We start from the raw sequence: 20,546 nt of genomic DNA, 5'->3' as shown, positions 1-20,546 counted from the left end.
ACACAGCGCATAAAATCAGCCTCGTTAGAAACAAACCTTTGAGGCCTTGGTGCAGAAGACCGAGCCTGAACAGAACTAAGCAGTTTTAGTGAGTGAAACTCAAGAGTTACATACAGCGGTTAGACAGAAACCAGATTACAAACGCGCTTGTACCAATCTGGGCATTTCATCAACATCTGGGATTTAAAGTCCCACCTACATGGCTACAGAGAAAGTTCAAGTCTCCTTGCAAAGATCTTATGTGTAACAGATAGGACAGTATTTGTAGCTTAATATAAAAAGCTCCTCCTATCCATCAGAAAAAAATCCCCCAGTGTTAAAGATTCCAAATTATTACAGAATATTGTTATTATTTCACAGCTTTTAAAGAAATCGGGCATCTGAACTAGAGGATATGGTAGAAGTCTAGTTAGCAACTAGAAACCCCCCTGTGTACTTTATTCAGCACGAAACCTGTTGTGTCTCTGGCTTCAGACGTTTGTTAGAGAGAACTGACAGCATCGCATAGACAAAGGGACGCATGGAGAACGTTGTGGAGATCTTTTATAGCACAGTTCCATTCCTGGTTCAATAACAGAACGAGCATGGCGCTGCTGCAGAGACCCGACCGTCCACCTAACCCGACAGGCTGAGTGCTGAAAAAGGAACAGCTGTGAGGCCCGCTCTGGACCAGCTTCACAGATCCACAGCTGAAGGCAGCAGCTGTCCACAGGACACCTATTAGACATGCACTGCTCAAATCTGGCAAGCAGGAAGAGGAAAGAAACCCATAAAGGTACGTTTGCTGATTGCCACAAGCCACGGAGGGACACGTGGAAGAAGGTGGTCTGGTCAGAAAAGATTCAAATGAAACTTTCAGGGGTGGGAATACTCCAGCAAAACAGAGCATACATAAGATTAAAATCAAGATTAAAAGCACATTTGTTTAGGACTGTTTTTGACTCTTCTAGATAAACTGTTCTACTGAAACAGCATTAGTTCAACTTTTTTAGTCCAGCTGTTTCTTTTTTGCTTCTACATTTTATTCCTATTTGCTTATATTCTGTTCTATTTTCCTGTATTTTAATCATGTAAAGCACTTTGCATTGTCTCTGTACTGAATTGTGCTATACAAATAAATTTGCCTTGCCTTTGCCTTGCCTAGCCTAAGTCACAAGTCAAAATTACATTATAAAAAAACTTATTCTTTAAGATGAACTTGCAAATACAGAGAAACAGCTGACAGCTGAACAAACAGCCTGCTGAGACGGTTGTTTACAACATTTATAAATGCTGAATGGTGACAGATTCATGTGGTCTGCTGTTTTCTACCTAAATTCAGGCGATACTCGACGGCGTTCTAAATAAAGACTTGAGACATTTTAGGTGAAATGATAATGTGGGGCTGTGGAGGATCTCTGCACAGTTCAGAGATGGTTCTAAAGTTAAACCAGCCTTGAAGTGAAGAGCTGGAGGGATTTCCATCTCAGCTCGGTGCTCCATGTTCAGGTTTCCCCCGTTTCCACAGGAGTCACTGGTCTGCAGCCTGTGCTGCGCCTGTTTGTATTGAAGCGGCGTGTCTTCTGTCGTCTCTCACACCCACGGTGTTCGATTTCACGCAGCCGACAGCCACAGAGGCCCTTGAGTGGCAGTTCAACAAACCGATCTGAACTTCAGAAGACGGCGATCAGAGCTCAGCAAAAGGGGAAACCTGCCGCTGCCTTCCCTCAGCTCTACACCAACGCAGAGCTGAGGGAGGAGATGACATCAGAGAGGCAGAGACACGTCAAACACCGGCAACGTCTCCGGACCTCTCCCATGTCAAAGCACATCACGCACGCCCTGAGACACGCAGGAAAGCCCGGTTTAAACTCAGACCTCCATACAGCGTGGCTCTGCTCAACTGGATGACATTTACAAAATAACACAAAAACAGGGACGTCTGTTCAGCAGGGGGCAGAGGGTGGCATAGGTTTAAATCAGATCTTGTTCAAACCCTGAAATCAGGAATAAACAGTCCCATAAATTCCCCTAGCAGGCTCAGATTCTTGATCTGTGTTTTTCCCCCTGCTAATATTGATTGCGGTCGGTGAAAAACTAAGATGTGAAATTACACACATCCTGTTTGCTACATGCTTGAAGAAATGAAAATAACTTTCCAAAAGGCCACAGTAATGTTGGCATTATTTTGACACAAGTCACAGGTTTCCTGGGGAAGCTTCATATATTCATATATCTACTTAATAACAGACGCCACATAATAACACCAGTAGTCAGTGACAAAATCTAAGCTCTGACTCTACTTTCCTAAATGTAACCTGAGTGTGGCAGAGCTATAAACTGAACTGCAGGTAAGCAACCAGGGGAATTAAGGGTACATCTTCCAACTGGTACCGCTGGAGCTGCAACCCGTAGGACCTTAAAAACAATGCAGGTCCATCTGAGCTTTGGGTATGTGGTTGATCTGATCAGATTGACCACATAACGCAGCTGACCAACAAAGAGACCATCGTTACATCATTACAAAGGTTTCCTTTAAGTTGCTAATTAATTCAAACTCTCAAACTGTATAAATTTGCATTCTAATACCTACTCCACTCTGTTGTATATTGTTTAGGTTTGTAGGCATCATTCCATAAGAAAATAACACCTCCACACAGACCTTCTCCACATTTAACATCCTAGCATACAGAGTTCCATCACCAGATCAACCAGCCTGCCTAAGATTATTTGGACATCTCAGAATTTCACCATATGAGTCCCGCTGGTCTGACATGCCATGTATTTTTGTAAATTTGCAACACTGCTACAGATTAAATGCAACTAAGATTCAAAGTCACAGCAAATTGCCAAAAATAACATTATTTAATCTCACAAAAAGTCAGTGGTTCCCAAAGTGGGGGGCCCCAGTTTAATTGCAAAAGGGGCATGGTGGAAATGAATCGAATAAATTACCCATTTTGATAAGTATCTTCAAAAAAAAAAAAAAAAAAATTATAGCAATGTTGAATTCTGTTACACAATAAAATAAACTATTAAACTGAAAATAATTTAACTTTAAATCTGGTAGTTTTGTTTTAGATTGAAGTTTATTTCATTGCGATATGAAAGAATTAATTCCTTTAAATGAAGAGTGAAAAATCACCTGTTTAGCGTTACTTTTCCCATTCTAACAGGAACACTGACCAACTTATTTAATGTGTATTGATGTTTTCACCTTATACAATTTCATGTTTGCTACTGGTCTCACAACCAGTGACTGTTTTGATGTTTTTATGATGTAAATCACTTTGAACCGCCTTGCTGCTGAAATCTGCTTTACAAATAAACTTCACTTGACTTTTTGAAGCTCTAGCTTGTGTCTCTAAGCAGAATGTTTTTGATTTCAAGACAAATAGTTAAGTATACACTTTTTAATGACAAAGGAGCTGGTTGTAATAACTAGACATTTTTTGATTTTATTTTTCAAAAAGAATGGAATAAAGCATTTCTCAAAAGTAAAAAAAAGATGGTAAACAATGAAGTTTTCTAATTTATAAATTCAGACCTAACTAAAGCAATTTAGTTAGGTCAGATTTAAGTTCAGATTTTTCAATGGGAAATCTGAACTTAGTTATGGCTTTTTAAGGCATTAAATTGTGATGACCAAACGTCAGACTTTTCATCATATTTAAAACCCTACAGAGACCATATGTCCACATGCCAAGAACTGTAAACAGGAAATAGAAGGTGCTCTTATCAAACATTTTGTGTCTGTCCATGCAGAAATACTGCATGTTACGTTGAAAATGATGCCATCCCCACCTTGAAACATGGTGGTGGCAGCAGCATGCTGTAGGGACACTTTCCTTCAGGAACAACAAGCTACTAAAATTGATGGGAAGAGCAGTAAAGCTAAACTCATAGGCAATACTGGAAGAAAAATCTGTGAAAGGTTGCAAACTATTTATGACTGGAGTACAGCTTTGCCTTACAGACCAACCCTAAATATACAGCCAGAGTAACAATAGCATGGTTTATACTAAAGAACAGCCATGTGTTTGAAAGCCATTGTCCAGACCTAAATCCCACTGAGGATACTCAAGCCAGACTTAAGCTGCTTTTCAATGGCACTCTCCTTCCACTCTGAGTGGGCTTCAGCTATTTCACCATTACACGGCAAAAACGTAAGACCTAAAGCTAGAACTGCAACAAAAGGACATTCTACAAACTAATGCCTCAAGGAAGCTGAATACAAAAGTACGCCACACTTTTCAGATTTTCATCTGTATAAAAAGAAGAAAAAACAGTATGAAATCCATTCGCTTTAAACACTGTGATTATGCACTACATTATGTTGTCTGATTCGTTCTAAGTGGACCATGGCACCGACAGGAACCCTGCTGTGGTTCCTCCCCACTCGGCTCTCGCTCACACCCGTTAGATTGGAGAACACGTCTGCCTACGCCGTTATAGCGCCATGAAGGGCCCAGCCCTCTGACCCGACACTGCACATCGCATCAGACACGCTCCGCTGGCCTCCGTCCACATCTTTCCTCCTTCCATTCGTCCTAATTACCCTAATTACAATTGTCCTTACCCTCACTTTGTTCTGATGCAATTTTCTACTGTGTTTGGCTCTTTTTCATGTTCCCCGCCCCCCGCCCCGGTAGTCTGATCATCTGATACTGAGAAGCTTGTTGATTAGTGAGGTAATCATACACATTAATGTGATAGGATTAGTGAGGGAGGCTGCAAGCACTTCTGCAGAGACATTCTAGGAATCACCCACTAGAGTGTTTTAATGTTAATACCATCAGTTTTCCATATGGTCAACTGTTTGGACAAAGTGATCAAAGACGAAATTATTTGCTCAGTAAGTGACGTACATGTTTGTTAAAGTGGATTGCAATTCTAAGCCACATTTTTTCAACAAAAAAATTTGAAGGTTTGGTTTGTTTTTGTATTGATCCCCTATTACTGATAAAAAACTAACACTGGATACCTGTTTAAACAGAACATGACCCATGGTAGAGGCAGCATCACGCTGGGAGGATACTTTTTTAGCTGTGAAAAGGAAGCTGGTATGAGGTGATAGAAAGATGGGAAATGCTGAAAAAAACCCTCTTAGAGGCTGATAAAGAGGAGACTGGGACAGAGATTTGCCTTCCAGCAGGACAACGACCGACCCAGACAGCCTGAGCTACCCTGGTTTAGATCACACCACATAGATTTTTAGAAGCAACAGGTTTTGAAGACCACGTATGCTTGTATCACATAAAAAGCTGTTCCTGGTTATAGTGACAAAATGGGAAAAAGGTAAATTAGGCGCGTCTTTCTACTCACCATGAAATGCGGCTGTGTCAGTATCCGTCTGAGTTCTTTAGCTTCGTACTTCTCTGAGTAGCAGGAGATCTCTTCCAGGACCTGAGGATGCCGAGAAAGAACGGTTTGTTTTCAGCAGCTCGATGCTCTTTGGTCACTCCCACCTGTACTCCTCAATGTACCTGCTGAACCTCAAACCGGGTATAAAGGCCAACCTAACAGCCACGCCGTCTCGCCCTCCCTCACAGGCTCCTGCAAATACCCCACTTCTCAAACCAGGCACCAGGCAAGGTTAAGGAATCCGGTCAAGGCTTGGCCCCTCCTCCTCTGGCCTTCTGACAGTACTTAGGAGGATGTCAGCCCCAGTTATGTTTCGCCTGACTGCTGAATGTGGCATTGGGGAGGTGAGGCCTCCCCAAAGTGTGTGTGTGTGTGTGTGTGTGTGTGTGTGTGTGTGTGCACGCAGAAGGGTGGGTGGAGTCATTACATCCAGGTGCTCATTCTCTTTGGATCCCATTTACTTGTTTGATTTTAGAGAAAACACTCACGCTCATGTATCATTTAACTCCCATTTAACTTATCCTTACTACCCTTATTTAAATACACCAAAGCACGTCATTCAAGATGGACATCTATTTAGAAAAATAATGACATGTTACTATCCAGAAAAATGGACCGATACAGTACGTTTCCATCTGAAATGAAACTAACCTCTCTCGTGGAGAGTTTTGACTGCATTAAGTGGTAGTAAAAGTCTTAATACTGAGGCTTATTATGAGTAAAAGTCACTATCTCTGTGGCATAAAATGTTCATATTTGTCTCATAATAGATGGCCGTTAAATAATAATCTAACTTGGATTTATTAGAGACCGCAAATCAACAGAGGCTCTCCAGAATGCACAGCAGTTAAAATGGCAGCTTTCTAAGATCATAAAAATATAATTTTAATCATGTAATCAAATCAATTTGAGACGAGTACTTTGTTGAAGTACTTCTTGATTCTATTTCAGTTTTCTGCAGTAAAAGTCTATTAAAAGCTCACATCTTGACTAGAGAACGCTTGCCTTCTTTGCCTTGTAAAAGTTCTCCATTTCTATCACATGGTGCAGACAGTCCAGAGCCCACCTCAGGTGAGCCCACACATTTACTGTCACATTTGGTTCTGGACACCGGCTAGGCTATTCCAACACATTAATATTCGTTTGGGTGTAGCCATTCTTTTCTTGATCTGGATGTCTGCTTTGACTCACTGTGAAGCAAATAATTGAAATCCATCTTCATCTTTCTAGCAGACAAAGTTTTCGGTCAAAACTGCGCACAATTTCATTCACCTCAGTATATATGTTTCTCTGTGGGTTTCGGTGATGCAAAGTGTCACTTCTGTGCCAAACATAGCACCGTTTGAAAATGTGGCCTAGTTTGTTTCCTTTAAAAAACACAAAAAAATTCACCTAGAAGGTTTTGGGAGACTTTAGCCAGGCCTGGATCTTTTCCTTTTAAGAAAAGGCTTCTGTTTTCCATCCCTTCGCCTGTGTCCAGACCCATGGAGAAAAAAGGAGAGGCTTGTCACATGTAGAACATAGCCAGTCCTTATTAGAAAATTCCTCTGTTGCTGTTGGGTTCCTGGCAGCCTTCCCCACCAGGTTTACTCTCTTTTTTTAGCAATTCTGAAGAAATCTCCTGCTGTTTTATTGTCACCGATGAATATTTTATGTTTTGCATTTTTGTTCTGGCTGAAACCTTTTTACTATGAGATATTTGATTCTTTGTAACATCCCTGCAAAATATGGCTTTAGCTCTTCATAACAGAGGAAGACTGAATTCTAAAATTAGAATTAGTGTGAACACCTATGTATCTAGGTTCCTGCACCTTTTTGTTAGTTTTTAGATTCCCCCCTATAACACATTAGTTTGTTTTTCAATTGACTTGAGGCACCAGTCATGGTCTTAACAACATGACTTTTACACACAGATGTGTAGAATTTTATCTAGTTGATTTCAAAGCATTTTCTTGCTTAGTAAAAAAAAAAAAACTGCAAAACTGCAAAACTTTTGCATTCAGCCAACACTGTCTTAGTCTTTTTGGCACCAGAAATTATCCTAATTGGGAAGAAAAAGGATTTAGCAGGTGGGTAAATGTGTATGCAGGTGTTCACTGGTGTCAGATGTAGTTGATCCAATCAGTGGAGAAGACCCACCTTCCATACAAAGTTGACCTGATGTCATCAATAACTACTTAGGCCTTGGACACACGTACAAGTCATTCTTAAAATGAATATATCCTCCACGTCATTTTTAAAAGTAATATAGTACTTCAGGTTCAGGTTGACTTCAGAAAGGTTTCCATCCACACAAACCCGCACAAATACACAACTGAGTGTTATTTTAAACATGCCAAAAGCATATGGGGCAGTGTACTGCAAAGTTAAACCTGTCAGCCAGTCAGAATCCTTCGAAACAATGCTGACATTGAACGGTACTGGGTCTCTGTATTGGGAGGGAGAGTTGGTGTAAAACAGCTGACCTCCAAGCGCTCTTTCTCCTTTGCACCTTAACGTAGCGCAGCAGCTGGGCTTGTAAAAACCTCCTGAGCTGGGACGCACCCAAGAATCCATGATTCTTCAAGGTATGGACATCCAATACCAAATAATTTCTTTTTGATTGATCTAAGAGCTAAATTATATTTTAAAGGAGCTCCAACAATCCTTTACTTTTAAAAATAATTGTTTGAGGTGTATCTTTTGCAGTGAAATGAGCATTTAGTTGAGGTGTAACAAGATGTCCGGGCAAATGAATGTGGTCTAGCTAAGCCATTTCTATGGGTTCTTGAAATTAAGGCAAGTCCTTTAGGCATATTATCTTTTTTCAGGCTTAATAGTTTTATTTTGAAGACATCTCACTTAAAACAAAGTCTTAGTTTAAGTTTCCGTCAAAAGTTGGCTACCCTGTTAAATCCCATTGGAGCAGCAGTAATTGGCTGGCACAGTAAATATTTGCCTTTATTTTCAACAGGTGACAAAACAGTGCGAGTTTCTCTCAGATACAGTTAACTACAGTCTGTTTTGATCTACGCATCAGTCAGACTGACAGAAAAGAAGTAAAAAGCCTGCAAAGTCACGTTTCTGTTTAATCACCGGCATCTGTTGAAGTTCTGCACGACATTTTAAATTCATCGAAGCTGATTTGAGTAGGAAAATGTGACCAAGCTGTGAACAGACTTGAAGGTCTCGTATAGACGACCTCTGTTGCCCTGGACTCTCTGGCATGAACCAAAGCCACATAAAAATAGAGCTCTGATTCTATTAAACAGCTTCCCCCCCGTCATCAGCCCTCTCCCGCTCACCTCGCTGTTCTGACCCTTTAATTCCTCCCTCAACAAAACACGGCGGCATTCTGTTTATGGAGAACCACCTCACAATGTTCGGTGCTGAATCCACACCCCCTCCTTCCCTCTCTTCCATCAGCCTCCTTGTTAGGCAGCACAGCGCACTGAGAGGCCATGCTTTTTGGGTGGACTCTTTGTGGAGAGCTCATCATAGCCAACATAAGACCCCGGAGACTACAGCGTAACTCTGTGTAAGAAAGCGAAAGCAGGCCTACAGCCTGGGGGTGGGGGCGTCTGTTGCTGCTGGCAGTGTCTGTGTCCTATAAAAAAGGGAGTATGGATGGGGTTGACTAATATTTGCTTTTCCAATTATTCAAATTAAATTCTTGCATATTAGTTTTTAAATGTAATGTCCCCTTATAGTTAAATTCTAACAACATCAGCTATTTGTTTTTAATAACTAACCAAACCCAAACCTTTTGACTAGAACTTAATGGAAGGGGTTGGTCCAGTCAACTGCTACTGTCATTCTTTGTGTGCAGTGAGGAGACAGTAAGACAATGTTTATATGTCTATATAGAGTAAATTGGGAATAAATATATCAACTCATTAAAGAGGCATGAACTATAATACGACATGAAATTGAGAAGGTTTCTGCGTTGGTGCAAGAAGAGTTTGCATAGTTAGAACCTAACTCATTTATTTGAAATGAGTTATATTAAATACATTAATTGGAGTAAATCAATCTCAAAAATAGCTTCAATTTAACTAAGTTTGTTGGGTAAGATCACTTTAAAAAAGGTTGGAATTGAATTCATAATCACATATTTTTCACCCAAAAACATTGAAAATCACTCAGATGTAATCTCATGTTTGTAAATTGTTACATCTATTAAAGTGTTTTATTATCAGTACCTGGTAAGGTAGGAAAAGAATTATGATTTTTTTAATTTTTCTACAAACTCACTGTCATAAGATATTTTTCTATAGCAGAAAATGTTACTAAAACTCTCAGCGAAGTCCAAATGATCGTTCAAATAAATAAGTAAAATATTACAACCCAGTACAAGTGTGTTAAATGTGTGTCCAATCACCTCTTTGGCTCTCTGCACCGCATCACTGGGGGGATTTCGGATCTGCGGCGTTGACTTGGTGTTGATCTTATCGTAGAGCTGAAAAGAAAAGTGAGTGAATCCATAGAAAGTGAGGTTCCATCCATTACAGTTCCCATTCTTTGCCTGTCAGACGAGACCAGGCAATACTATAATGCACTCCATATTTCATGTAGATTTCCATAAAGATTTATTTGCTGTTGAACTGTGTCAGGCTGGTGTACCTTACTTTTGGTGTGACATCAACATCTCACTTTTTCCCCCCAAACAATCTGGGGTAATTCAATAATCTATTACCTGGTGTACGGAAGCCCTAGTTAGTAGAATTCTTTAGAAAAATTTAGTTGAATTATTTAAAAAATAAACCAAGGTCATCTGTCATTTAGCTATTCCTAGTGTTCAGAATGCTGGGGTGAGTACATTTTCATCAGCACAGAGTGCATGCATGTCTGAAGATGCGATTATGTTATTGTTGGGTCTGTGCGACAAAGATAGAGAGACACTTGTGAAAATGTCACAATAGTAGCAAATGTAAGCCTTGACACTCCTGCTATGGAATTTTTCAACATGTCCCCAGAAACAAAAACAAAAAATAAACAAAAATGCAAAGCAATCTGGCTTAGCTAGTGATCAAATCTTGGGTGCTACAGGATCTGATGACTAATGCATCATTATTTACTTTAATTCTATATAATATTGTGCACAATTAAACCATAAGGAAAAAATGCAATAGTGTGATGGGGTATAGTTTGTACAGATACTGCTGCAAAATTATCAAAGCTCTAGATTTTTAGTCTCAGGATGTAAAGTACCTCAGCTGCAAAGTAAAGCTGAAGGAGCTTTTGACTACTTCCCATTAAAATTAGCTGTTGAGAATCATCATCTCTCTGATTGTAGGACCTGGGGGATGATAAACCATTTGATGCAACAAACTAGTGCAGATGTCCTAAAGAAACCATGTGCAGCCCTGAAAAGCAGCCTAAACAAAGCCAGCAGCTGTGGCTCAAATCAAAACTGAGCAGCCTTTTGGACCTTTGACACAAACGACCATGGATGTCTGACACAGGCATTATCATATGAAAAAGGAACAAGCGCGTGTTGTTTGCTGAGCAACTTGTAATTTTCATTTGACCTGCAGCACAGCACTTAAGCAGAGAGCATGCTGCAATGAGTGCACTTAGTCATAGAGATATACACACACAGATAACCAGAGGTTTGTACCAGGCAGGGTGATGATACCAGACACTCCTCTGTTTCCCATTTAAGAAAAGTAGCAGCATCGTGTCACAAGCTCAACAACACTATCATGAAACCCTCCTCTCCCTCTATAAAAGAGGACAATTTAATACAAATAGGGCCTGATCTTCAAAGATTCCAAATAAGGAGCACTACATTTTATGGACAGAAAAAAACTGCGGGAGCAATAAGAGGGCGTGTTGCAACTGTTCTTCAAAGATTGCGTCCACATTGGTTAAGCAGAGCAAAACAGATTTGGTTTGCTCCATTTAAATTACTGCCTGTTTGGGAGCTGTAGGAAAAAAAAGTTGAAGATCAAATACTTCACATAATTACTCCAGACACTCACAACACACAATGCCATTCTTAATGAATGGAGAACTACTACTATACCTTTTCTTAGAGAGAATATTAATTATTATTAAAAAAAAGAAAAAACGGTTGTTTCATCAGCAGATGTTCTGCAAAACAGAAAAAAAAACATTTATTTTATGTATGAGTTTAATAAGAAAATATTACAGCCGACAATTAAGATTGTTGACTGTTTATCATTATATATCAATATTTAATTTAGATAGATCTGTCCAGGTTTACCCCACCTCTCTCACATTGACCACTGGAGATAGGGACCAGACTCCCCTGACCCTGCATGGATAAGCAGTTAGAGAAAATGGATGGATGGAATAACATTGATAACAATTGAATATTATTTATTGTGCACTTTAAATATCTCAGAGTGCTACTAACAAAATTAAATTTTTTTTTAAAAAAAATTAAAATTAAAAAAAATTAATTAAAATTAAAAAAAATAAAAGTTACATTTTAAAGATTACATATCAATCTTAAAACCTGGAAAAGCTGACTCGGTCAGCGTTCAACTTCTCCTCAACCCTCTCAATCTGGAATGAGCTGTACGGTCAGACTTACAGCGAGATTCATCTCTAAACAGCTGGATTTATCTCCACAACACTTCACAACAGCCACTTCAGCCAAAATATTGCACACCAAGGTAACTGCAAAATAATTTAATACAAAATAACTGTGCTTTGATTGTTGGAGATCCCTGCAAACCTGCACGGATAGATAATGGAGGGATGGATGAGTTACAGAGCCTGTATTGGAAGAATTAGGGAGGGAGAAAAAATCCCTCTTGCCACAAGTTATGGATAAATTGTGGACCCACTGTTTTAGAGTGACCACACGTCCCTGATTAACAGGGACAGTCCCCGTTTTGAATGATCTGTCCCTGTTTAATATGTACCCAGGTATGTCTGCAATTTCATCGTTTTTTGAATGACAATAATAAAAAAATAAAGATAAAGCTGTAATTTAGAATAAAAATTAAACACAGAAAAGTAAGGACTTTTTTATGAAGTGCCTTGAAATGACATTTAAACAAACTGAATTAAAGTATTTGATCAGGTTCCTGAATAACACAATTTTAAACGACCAATACTGGAAGTCCCCGACAAAACTTAACTTTGATACCTGCATATTGTGTGTAGTATGCTGCACTTGCAGTGGAACAATTCTTAACAATCACATTGTTAAGAATAACATATTTTAGGTCATGAAAAAAAGACTACTAAGTCACGAAAAAAAATCTGTATTTTCTATAACAACCTTATTTTTTTTTCTGCCCTTAAACAACAATGTTTGGAATGAAGAGACCACTCTGGCTTTCTGTCCGTCTGTCTTTATCATGTGACCCGATATTTGAGCTGCACTCTGACATCCACAGAAAGCTAGAACAATAGCCCAAAAAAAAACCTCATCACAATTCAAGCAGAGAGCTTCTGTATCTGTATGTGTAGAGTCAAATATCGAGCCGGGAAAGACATGACAAAACTATGCATGTATCAGCTGGCGGGTTGTCTAAATGTTACCTTGGTTTTTTAAACTAAACCCTAGTTGGACAAGATGCTGTTCCTCAGAAACTTTAATCGGGAAAAATCTGAAAGGGTATTAAATGTTATATTTTATATTATTTTACTACACCTAAAGCTACAGTTTTTATGTCTGTGCAGTACATAATATTGCTTTCTTGAACTACACAAAGTATAGGGCTGGGACTTGGTATGGGCTAAATTTTAAAAGATTGGATTAGCATCAGGGACAAAAATCCGTATCAGCACATTTCCTAAAAACACTACAGAAACTAACTAAAGATTTTAGATTAACACTGATAAATTCCTTTCTTTTCATAGTGGGTTTTCTACAATGACAATACTTACACGTTTATCTCAGTATGTTAATGTCATGCAAAAGTGTTGAGCAAAAAACTAAACTATGCAAAAAAACAAAAACAAAAACATGTTTATTCTCAATATCAGGACATATACTAATGATTTTTAGCAATCCAAAAATCAGGCCAAACAAGATTCAAAAAAAATAAACTGTACACCACATGAGACCTTTGTTTGTGACATTGAACCCAAGGTCATTCTTAATCTATTTAAAACCACAGCTGTCTGAAATAGATTTGAAAATTAGCATAGTTTAAAAAAAAACTCCATAAAAACAGTACTGCATGATGTGCCTGAATCTGTTTTGAAACAGATTCAGGCTAACAGATATAAAATCAGCGTTTGCTGAGCTCCCTGAGGAGATGATGTGTGGTTACGCAGCTCGATCCACAGGAATATAAACAAACATGCACAAAAGCTGTGTTTTTGGGTTTTTTCTGAATCTGAAAATATCTGCGGGAGATTTATGCAGCTGTCTCTTGGGCCCACCAACAAGTCTGTCACTATTTGTTTGATCTACCTGGAAAACATAGCAGGGAATGATGGATACCTGCTGGGAATATTTATGGGCCCGGTTGCAGCACATAATTGCCTCAGAATTGACAACTTGCTCATGAAAACAGAAGATGAAAGACGTGCACAACACATTTCTGTTTGGCTTCAAAGCTAAAACGTCTTTATTAGACTTTTATTGTATTTTTTTTGCTGAAGCACTGCCAAAAGTTTATATTTGTGTAAAATTATAGAGCACAAAAAAGATTTTACTGTACTTTTTTTTAGATTTCTCACGTTATTGTGAATTGCCTGTGCAAGACTTAAACTCCTTTGTCAGAGGAGAAAGAGAGCCCTGAGCTGGAACGGAGTTCAAACATTGATGGAGAAAAATACTGAAAACCACCAACCAATCCAAGGAATATGTTGTACATTTACAAAGGAGCCATCTAAAGGCACATCCAGATAAAAGTCCACACTGACAATGTCCTCTGAGAGATGTACAAAGAGCTGGAAGTATATATGAAAAGAAGGAGAAAATATTGATAGTGCACGTGACTCATTATGACCACTGAAAGGTGAGCGCTGGTTTCATGTAGTAGTGCAAGAGTCATGTTTTGACAGAATTTGTCAAAGGCCAGATTCAGATGGTTTGACGAGTTAGATTCAGTATAAAATACACCTTTGTTAACAAAGTTTTTTTTAATGGTAATGGTCTCTTTCTGTAGAACAATTCATCAGAACATGTTGACTTAGTCCCCAAACTGTCCAGGAAAACCTGATCTTAAACCTAATTGGTTCAAGAAGGAACGCTTGTGCAGGACTGCGTCTTTCTTTTAAAGCTTGAACTGGACAACAAAAGAGTGAAAGAAGGTGACCTGGTCCTACAGGAACCACATTATCTTTGTGCATGGATTAGCTGGGGAGCTATTTCTATACCTGTTTATTCGTGAAGGGTCTTGCAGAGGTGAGGTGGGGTGGGCTGATGCCTGTCTCCAGAGGTCAATGGGCGAGAGGTGGGGTACGCCCTGGTTACCAGTCTATCACAGGGCAACACAGGCTCATACAAGAAAGACAACCATGCCTATGAGCAATTTAGAGTGACCATTTATCCTAGCAGTCTTGTTTGTGGCATGTGGGAGGAAGCTGGAGTGCCTGGTGAGAACCCACCCATGCACAAGGAGAACATGCAAACCCCATGCAAAAGAGCCCAGGTCATACTCTGGGTTCAGGACCCAGGAACTACAAGGCAACAGTGCTGCCTTCTGCGCCACTTTGCTGCCCCGAGTTTGAGATATTGCCTTGGCTTATCCTGATGTGTCAGTGTCCTCCGTGTTTTAGATGTTTTCCTGTTTCAACATCTAAATAAAACAAATGGTCCTGTAGCACGCCTCAGAACCTAGGGACATGCTGCAGATTTATTTAGGTGTGTCAGAGCAGGGACATATCCATGCAGGACACCTGCCCTTGAGGAATAAAAAATATCCCTTAATGATGCTAATACTGTGTTTGCTCTGTCTACAACTTACAAATCTGATACTCCTAACCTATGATAAGAACTGAAGAGATCATTTGCATGACAGGCAAACTGTCTTCAAGAAACAAGAGAAGAGGTCATCAATTAAAGAATGTTGAGTGTCAAGTCCTGGATTGTTGTAATTTGTTATTAACACATTGGGTTACAACCTTTTACTATATATAGAGGGAATTACTGATTAATAGTTAGGTGGTCATATTGCTTTGGCAGGTTAAGGTGGTAGATATTACACTGCGCAAAGAAAGACCAGCCAAATATGTCAAAGCCACAAAATATCTCCATTAAAAACCTCCAAAGAAGAGCCACCTCTGATCACACTCTGACCACTCATAAATACCAGGTTGAGATATCCTGCGCAGTTGTGAGTTTTCTATAATACAGCCGACAGCATGAAACAACAGAAGGTCTGACAATAACGACGGGAAACTCGGTCAAACGATTCTACTGTTGACCGAGCAAAGTCTTCAAATTTGAATCACATGTCTCACTTTCTAACTCTTCTCTGATTTCTGAGACTTGTTTTGGCTTTTAAATTCTACAGATGGCTGATGGCACAAACCAAACGACAATCTACGTTACTCTCTCGACCAGTAAAGCCAGCTTCATGTGTACAACTCAGGTGATGTGGGACTGTGACTACTGGAGTTGTCGAGTCGGAGGTGTAAAAGAAGCATGCTGACTCAAACAACCCTAAAGCATTGGGCTTTTTCCAAAACACATGGAGATGCCAAAAGAGCACCTTGATCTTCCAAGGGGTATTTTTGATTTCCAAACTCTCCCAGGGCATCTGAAGGTGCACCTGAGAAGGTGATATCACAAGGTTACCAGGTTTCGTGGTACCACTGAGCAAGCTCACACGATTATTGCAACATTGGCCTTGGGGTGTCAGACAAAAGCTGTGAACTAACTGCTGTTAAGCAATACATTCATTCATAATCTTTATGACCAACATGGGCATCCTGACGGGTCTGCAGCTATACAGACCCATGCATAACAAACTGCAATGCATTCTGTCACCTTTCTATCAGAACCAGCATCAGCTTCTTCAGCTATTTAAGATCCAGAAGCTCACCTGTTGGCTCACCCTCCAAGTATGTCACTGATTCTTAAAGGAGCAAGTGATATTTCACCACTAAGTGGTGCTTGAACACTGTCTGTAGACCAAACCATGATGTGTGAGAAGCCGGGCATCTCTACCTCTACTCCAGCTGCCACCTGCCCCTCCTTTCCCTTCTCACGTGTCGCCTTCAATGCGCATATTTGTAAAGGATAAAAACACAGCAAAACAGCATCACCTTTTGGAGGAAAATTTCTAGTGAAGAAGTAAGTAACTCCGAACTGTATAATGCTGTTTGCAAGAGAATGTTTTGATCTGCTGGGGGTGCTCTCTGCCATGTTGCTCCAATGGTGTCTCGCTCTGATGGTGGCATTTTAGGGCAGGGAGGGGCTATGCCCTGAGTGGCAGCTGTTCACATGCATGTACATACACGCACATGTACAACCACCTGCGGCCGGCCCGGTTATGTAAACAAGAGACTGGAGAACACAGAGAAATGCGGTGTAACGTCAGACCATAGTCCATCTGAACTATTACCTTTAGTTGTCCACATACTGTATCTTTTGGACTGACTATCAGTCGCTCCGGAATATAAGTCACATCAGTCAAAAATGCCTCATAAAGAGGGAAAAAAACATATGTAAGTCGCACCAGACTATACAGATTTATTTAGAAATCTATTTCACACAATCCAAGACAAAAAACTGACATTTAATCTGGTAAACCAATTTATTAAATTACACAACTGCATCCACAACTGGCTGAATAATTTGGAACATACCTGGTAGGTTTAATGGGGTAAATTAGCATAAGAAGCCAGCAACTCCAACCGGCAAGAACCTTGACAACCTTGGCCCATTTGACAGTGAGCGTAATGGTGCTACGTGTTAAGATAGCAGTACAACACAAATGTTTCAGGTGCATCAGGGAAGTTGTAAACCGCCCGACAACAGACCAGTAAGCTAGCGCTATTAGCTTCACAGACAACCCAATAACAGGGTTCTGTCTCAGTCTGGGTCATTCAAGCAGCAACATGCAACGCTCCACTGTCTAAATGCATACTTGTTAATTCATGGTCAATATGAATTACCATTTAAGTTTGATATACAAGTCGCACCTGACTAAGTCGCAGGATCAGCCAAATTATGAAAAAAAGTGTGAAAATACGGCACCTATTTCTTAGTTCTTTCTATCTAAAATAATTAAATTTCACTTATTGCTCCTTTAAAAACATTAACCATGTCATCAGCTGCCCACAGTTTCTTCCTTGGACCCCCTTTGGTAGATACTGACAACAACAGACAGGATTGATCTGACGACAGCTGCAGTTCTGGAGATGCTGATGCAGTCATCTAGCTATAACAAGCAATCGTCAAACTCGCTCAATTTCCTTGTTCTTGCTTTTATTCCTTCTTCCGACCCATCAACACTGGGAAGAAAACATTCACTTTCTACCTAATATGTCCCACCCACTAACAGGCCAACCGATGTCACTGTTGGTCACTACATCAGTCAGTGGTCATAATATTGTTCCTTATCAGTTATATCACATGAAAATGAATTTAAGTTTAAAAAGAATGAGTAGATTACAGCTAGGGAAACCAAAACAAAATCTTGAATTTGCAGATGGGAACTGAGACGGTGTTCTTACAAATGCAGAATAACTTGTTCACTGTCAAAAACCTTGCACTCTTGTAAAACAAACCTATATGCCAACAGCCAAAACTGCAATATATATTTTAGGATGTAAACTACATATCTTCATTACTGAACACTGAAAGGTGTAAACAGACATTTACTTGTGGATAACTAGTGTCTCTGCCTCTATTAGCTCAGAGGAGCCTAAGGAATTGCAGAAAGTACCACGGAGAAACGAAAAATATAAGTGTGCTTGACTAAAGCGCCTCATTATACATGACACACACCAACAACACACACAGGAGGTTTTGAGCTCACTTCAAATTTACCTCGAGGCATGACTTGACGAAACGTGGCTCCTCCAAACACGTCAGGAGAGAGTAAAACAGGAGGTAAACACACAGAAAGCTCCACCAAGCAGCGAGTGTTTGACAGACTAACACCGGCAGAGAGCCAGTGACTTCTAACGTCTCAGCCGAACGGCGTCTGCAGGATGCCTGAGCGCCGCGGTGGCTGCCTGCGAGTGGCACTGAGGCCCGACAACAGCCATCATTGTTCCCGCCCAGGCTCGGCTCCTCTCCTCTGTCCCATCCCGCTCTGATTCCCCCGGTCGCCTTCTCTCAGAGCAGGGGAGGGGTGAGAAAGGGAAGCTGAAAAGGAGACATCTGCAGCTCCCACCAACACTGATGCACACACACACACTTTGACCTATTCAGCCGCTAAGCATGCACACACATCTCTGTTCGATCACTATGCTTGCTACCTAGGCTTCCTTATCTTTCAGGCTTGCAGCATTAATCAGTTTGTTAGGAAAGTTAAACTTGTGATTTTGGACCAAGGATGTAAGCTTTTGCTGGCAGACATCTGGGAGGAGGAAGTGGAGGTGTATTCCCTCATTGCAGAGATGCTGTTTAAAACAGTGAGAATGTGGTCCATTGTTTCCTGGTCCTGAGATGTGTCCAACCACCTACACTTAAAGCATGATCAGGCTTGGCTGCCGATCAGGCACAGGCAGCTGAGACATTTGTTTCCATTAAAATAACATATTTGCCCAGTAAATCTGATGTTCCAGCAGGAAGAGACCAGACCTCATTTACCACAAGTTCCAATGACGTGACCTCATAGATAAAAGGTGGGAGTGCTTGCGATAAGAAAAAAGATAGTCTCCCCCATTATGATTGCAACTTCTGGTAAAATGGTTCAAATTGGTTCATTTCCTGTAACAACATGCTGACTCCACGCTGAAAACCTGAGAAAACAGGCCCACAGCATCACAGATCTTCCACCAAACAGAACAGAGTTTTCCACACTTCTATGATTCACAACATTTGACGTGTGTTTATACTGAGAGGTCCAATCTGACCAGACTACAGAGTTGCTGTTAAAATTCCAGTAGTGTTTAGCAGAGGTGTCAAATGTATTCCCATTTATTACTAAGGCAGAAGTATAGATAACTAGAGTTTAAAAACACTTCAACTCAAGCTTTTTACTCAAGTAAAAGTACAAAGTACTGTTTTTGGAACCTATTTAAAGTATAAAAGTAAAAATTCTATAAAAGAGATACAATAAGAACAAAAGGTTAGACTTGCCCACACCACAGGGGACTATAGTGTACTACTGCAATAAAAACATTTCTAAAGGCCATTATGACTATAATGTTACTTAAAGATTTTAATATACAGGATAAGGGACCTTTCACCTATATATCCACTGGACCTGAACCATTTAAGTGCAATGCAAATGTGTTAAAAAACCACGTGGGTGATGGTAACCTTGTGGTTAAGGAACCAGGAGCTTGCATCTTGCAGAGGCTTCAAAGGTTGCTGGTTCAAAACTCGGTATGTCATTCCAGGTCCTTGAGCAAGACCCTTGGCCACAGGCTGCTTCCTGTGCGCTGCTCAGGGTGGCAGCACACTGCTTCCTAAGGGATGGGTGAAACGCAAGGATACATTTCCCCTCTGTGGGACTATAAAGGGGAAATATTTATTTCATATATGTGCCCTATGAACATTAATATGGGTTTCATGATGCAGAATATAAGGTGACTTGTTGCCTATAAGTATTGTAATGGTACAAAAAGTAAAACTGAAGAGGCAGGTTGTTAATAACCTCTATTGGAATGCAAATGAATATCCAAGCTTATTTCCTGGAATCTATGAGAGCAACAGATGTAAGATTACGAAACTGGACAAGAAAAGTGGTGTATCCAGGGCAGGCTTAGAAACAATTATCCTCATACGGTTGTCTTTATACAGTAGACAGTGCTGTCAAGATGATTATTATGCCAAGAATGGCATCTGCCATTCTGCAACAAATGGTAAATAGTACGGTGGCCGAGAGGTGCAAATACAAAAAGTACTCCGAACACAAAAAATAGGCTAACACTCAAACCCTATGCAATGGAGAAATGCAGCAAAAGAGAAATGCAGCAATCACAGAAATCAGACACACAAATGATGCTGACACACAAACACACAAAACACATGCAAAGGCAAGATGCTGCAAGTAGCAAAAACCACTGCAAAGTATGAAAAGCTGCAAACTAGCTCTGCACAACAGAAGTGCTCCAGACCACTAGGGGGAGTCGACACCAACCAAGTCATACGGGTGTTATAAGAA

At 40.2% G+C, this 20,546-nt stretch overlaps 1 protein-coding gene across 15 annotated transcripts in view; it reads right to left on the bottom strand.

Moving 5' to 3' along the window:
* The window catches only part of caska (calcium/calmodulin-dependent serine protein kinase a), a 200,182-nt gene that overhangs the window by 32,649 nt on the left and 146,987 nt on the right, over positions 1–20,546 (bottom strand). For all 15 annotated transcript variants that reach the window (XM_036138860.1, XM_036138861.1, XM_036138866.1 and 12 more), the window contains 2 exons: positions 9,704–9,781; positions 5,305–5,385 (listed from right to left, as the gene is read on the bottom strand). In XM_036138860.1, the coding sequence (XP_035994753.1) occupies positions 5,305–5,385; positions 9,704–9,781 (159 nt within the window). The remainder of the gene's footprint in view (positions 1–5,304; positions 5,386–9,703; positions 9,782–20,546) is intronic.

Source organism: Fundulus heteroclitus, chromosome 7, assembly GCF_011125445.2.
Source record: "Fundulus heteroclitus isolate FHET01 chromosome 7, MU-UCD_Fhet_4.1, whole genome shotgun sequence".
Classification (NCBI taxonomy): Eukaryota; Metazoa; Chordata; class Actinopteri; order Cyprinodontiformes; family Fundulidae; genus Fundulus; species Fundulus heteroclitus.
The sequence above is the reverse complement of the archived record's forward strand: the minus strand, read 5'-3'. Positions and strand labels throughout refer to the sequence as shown.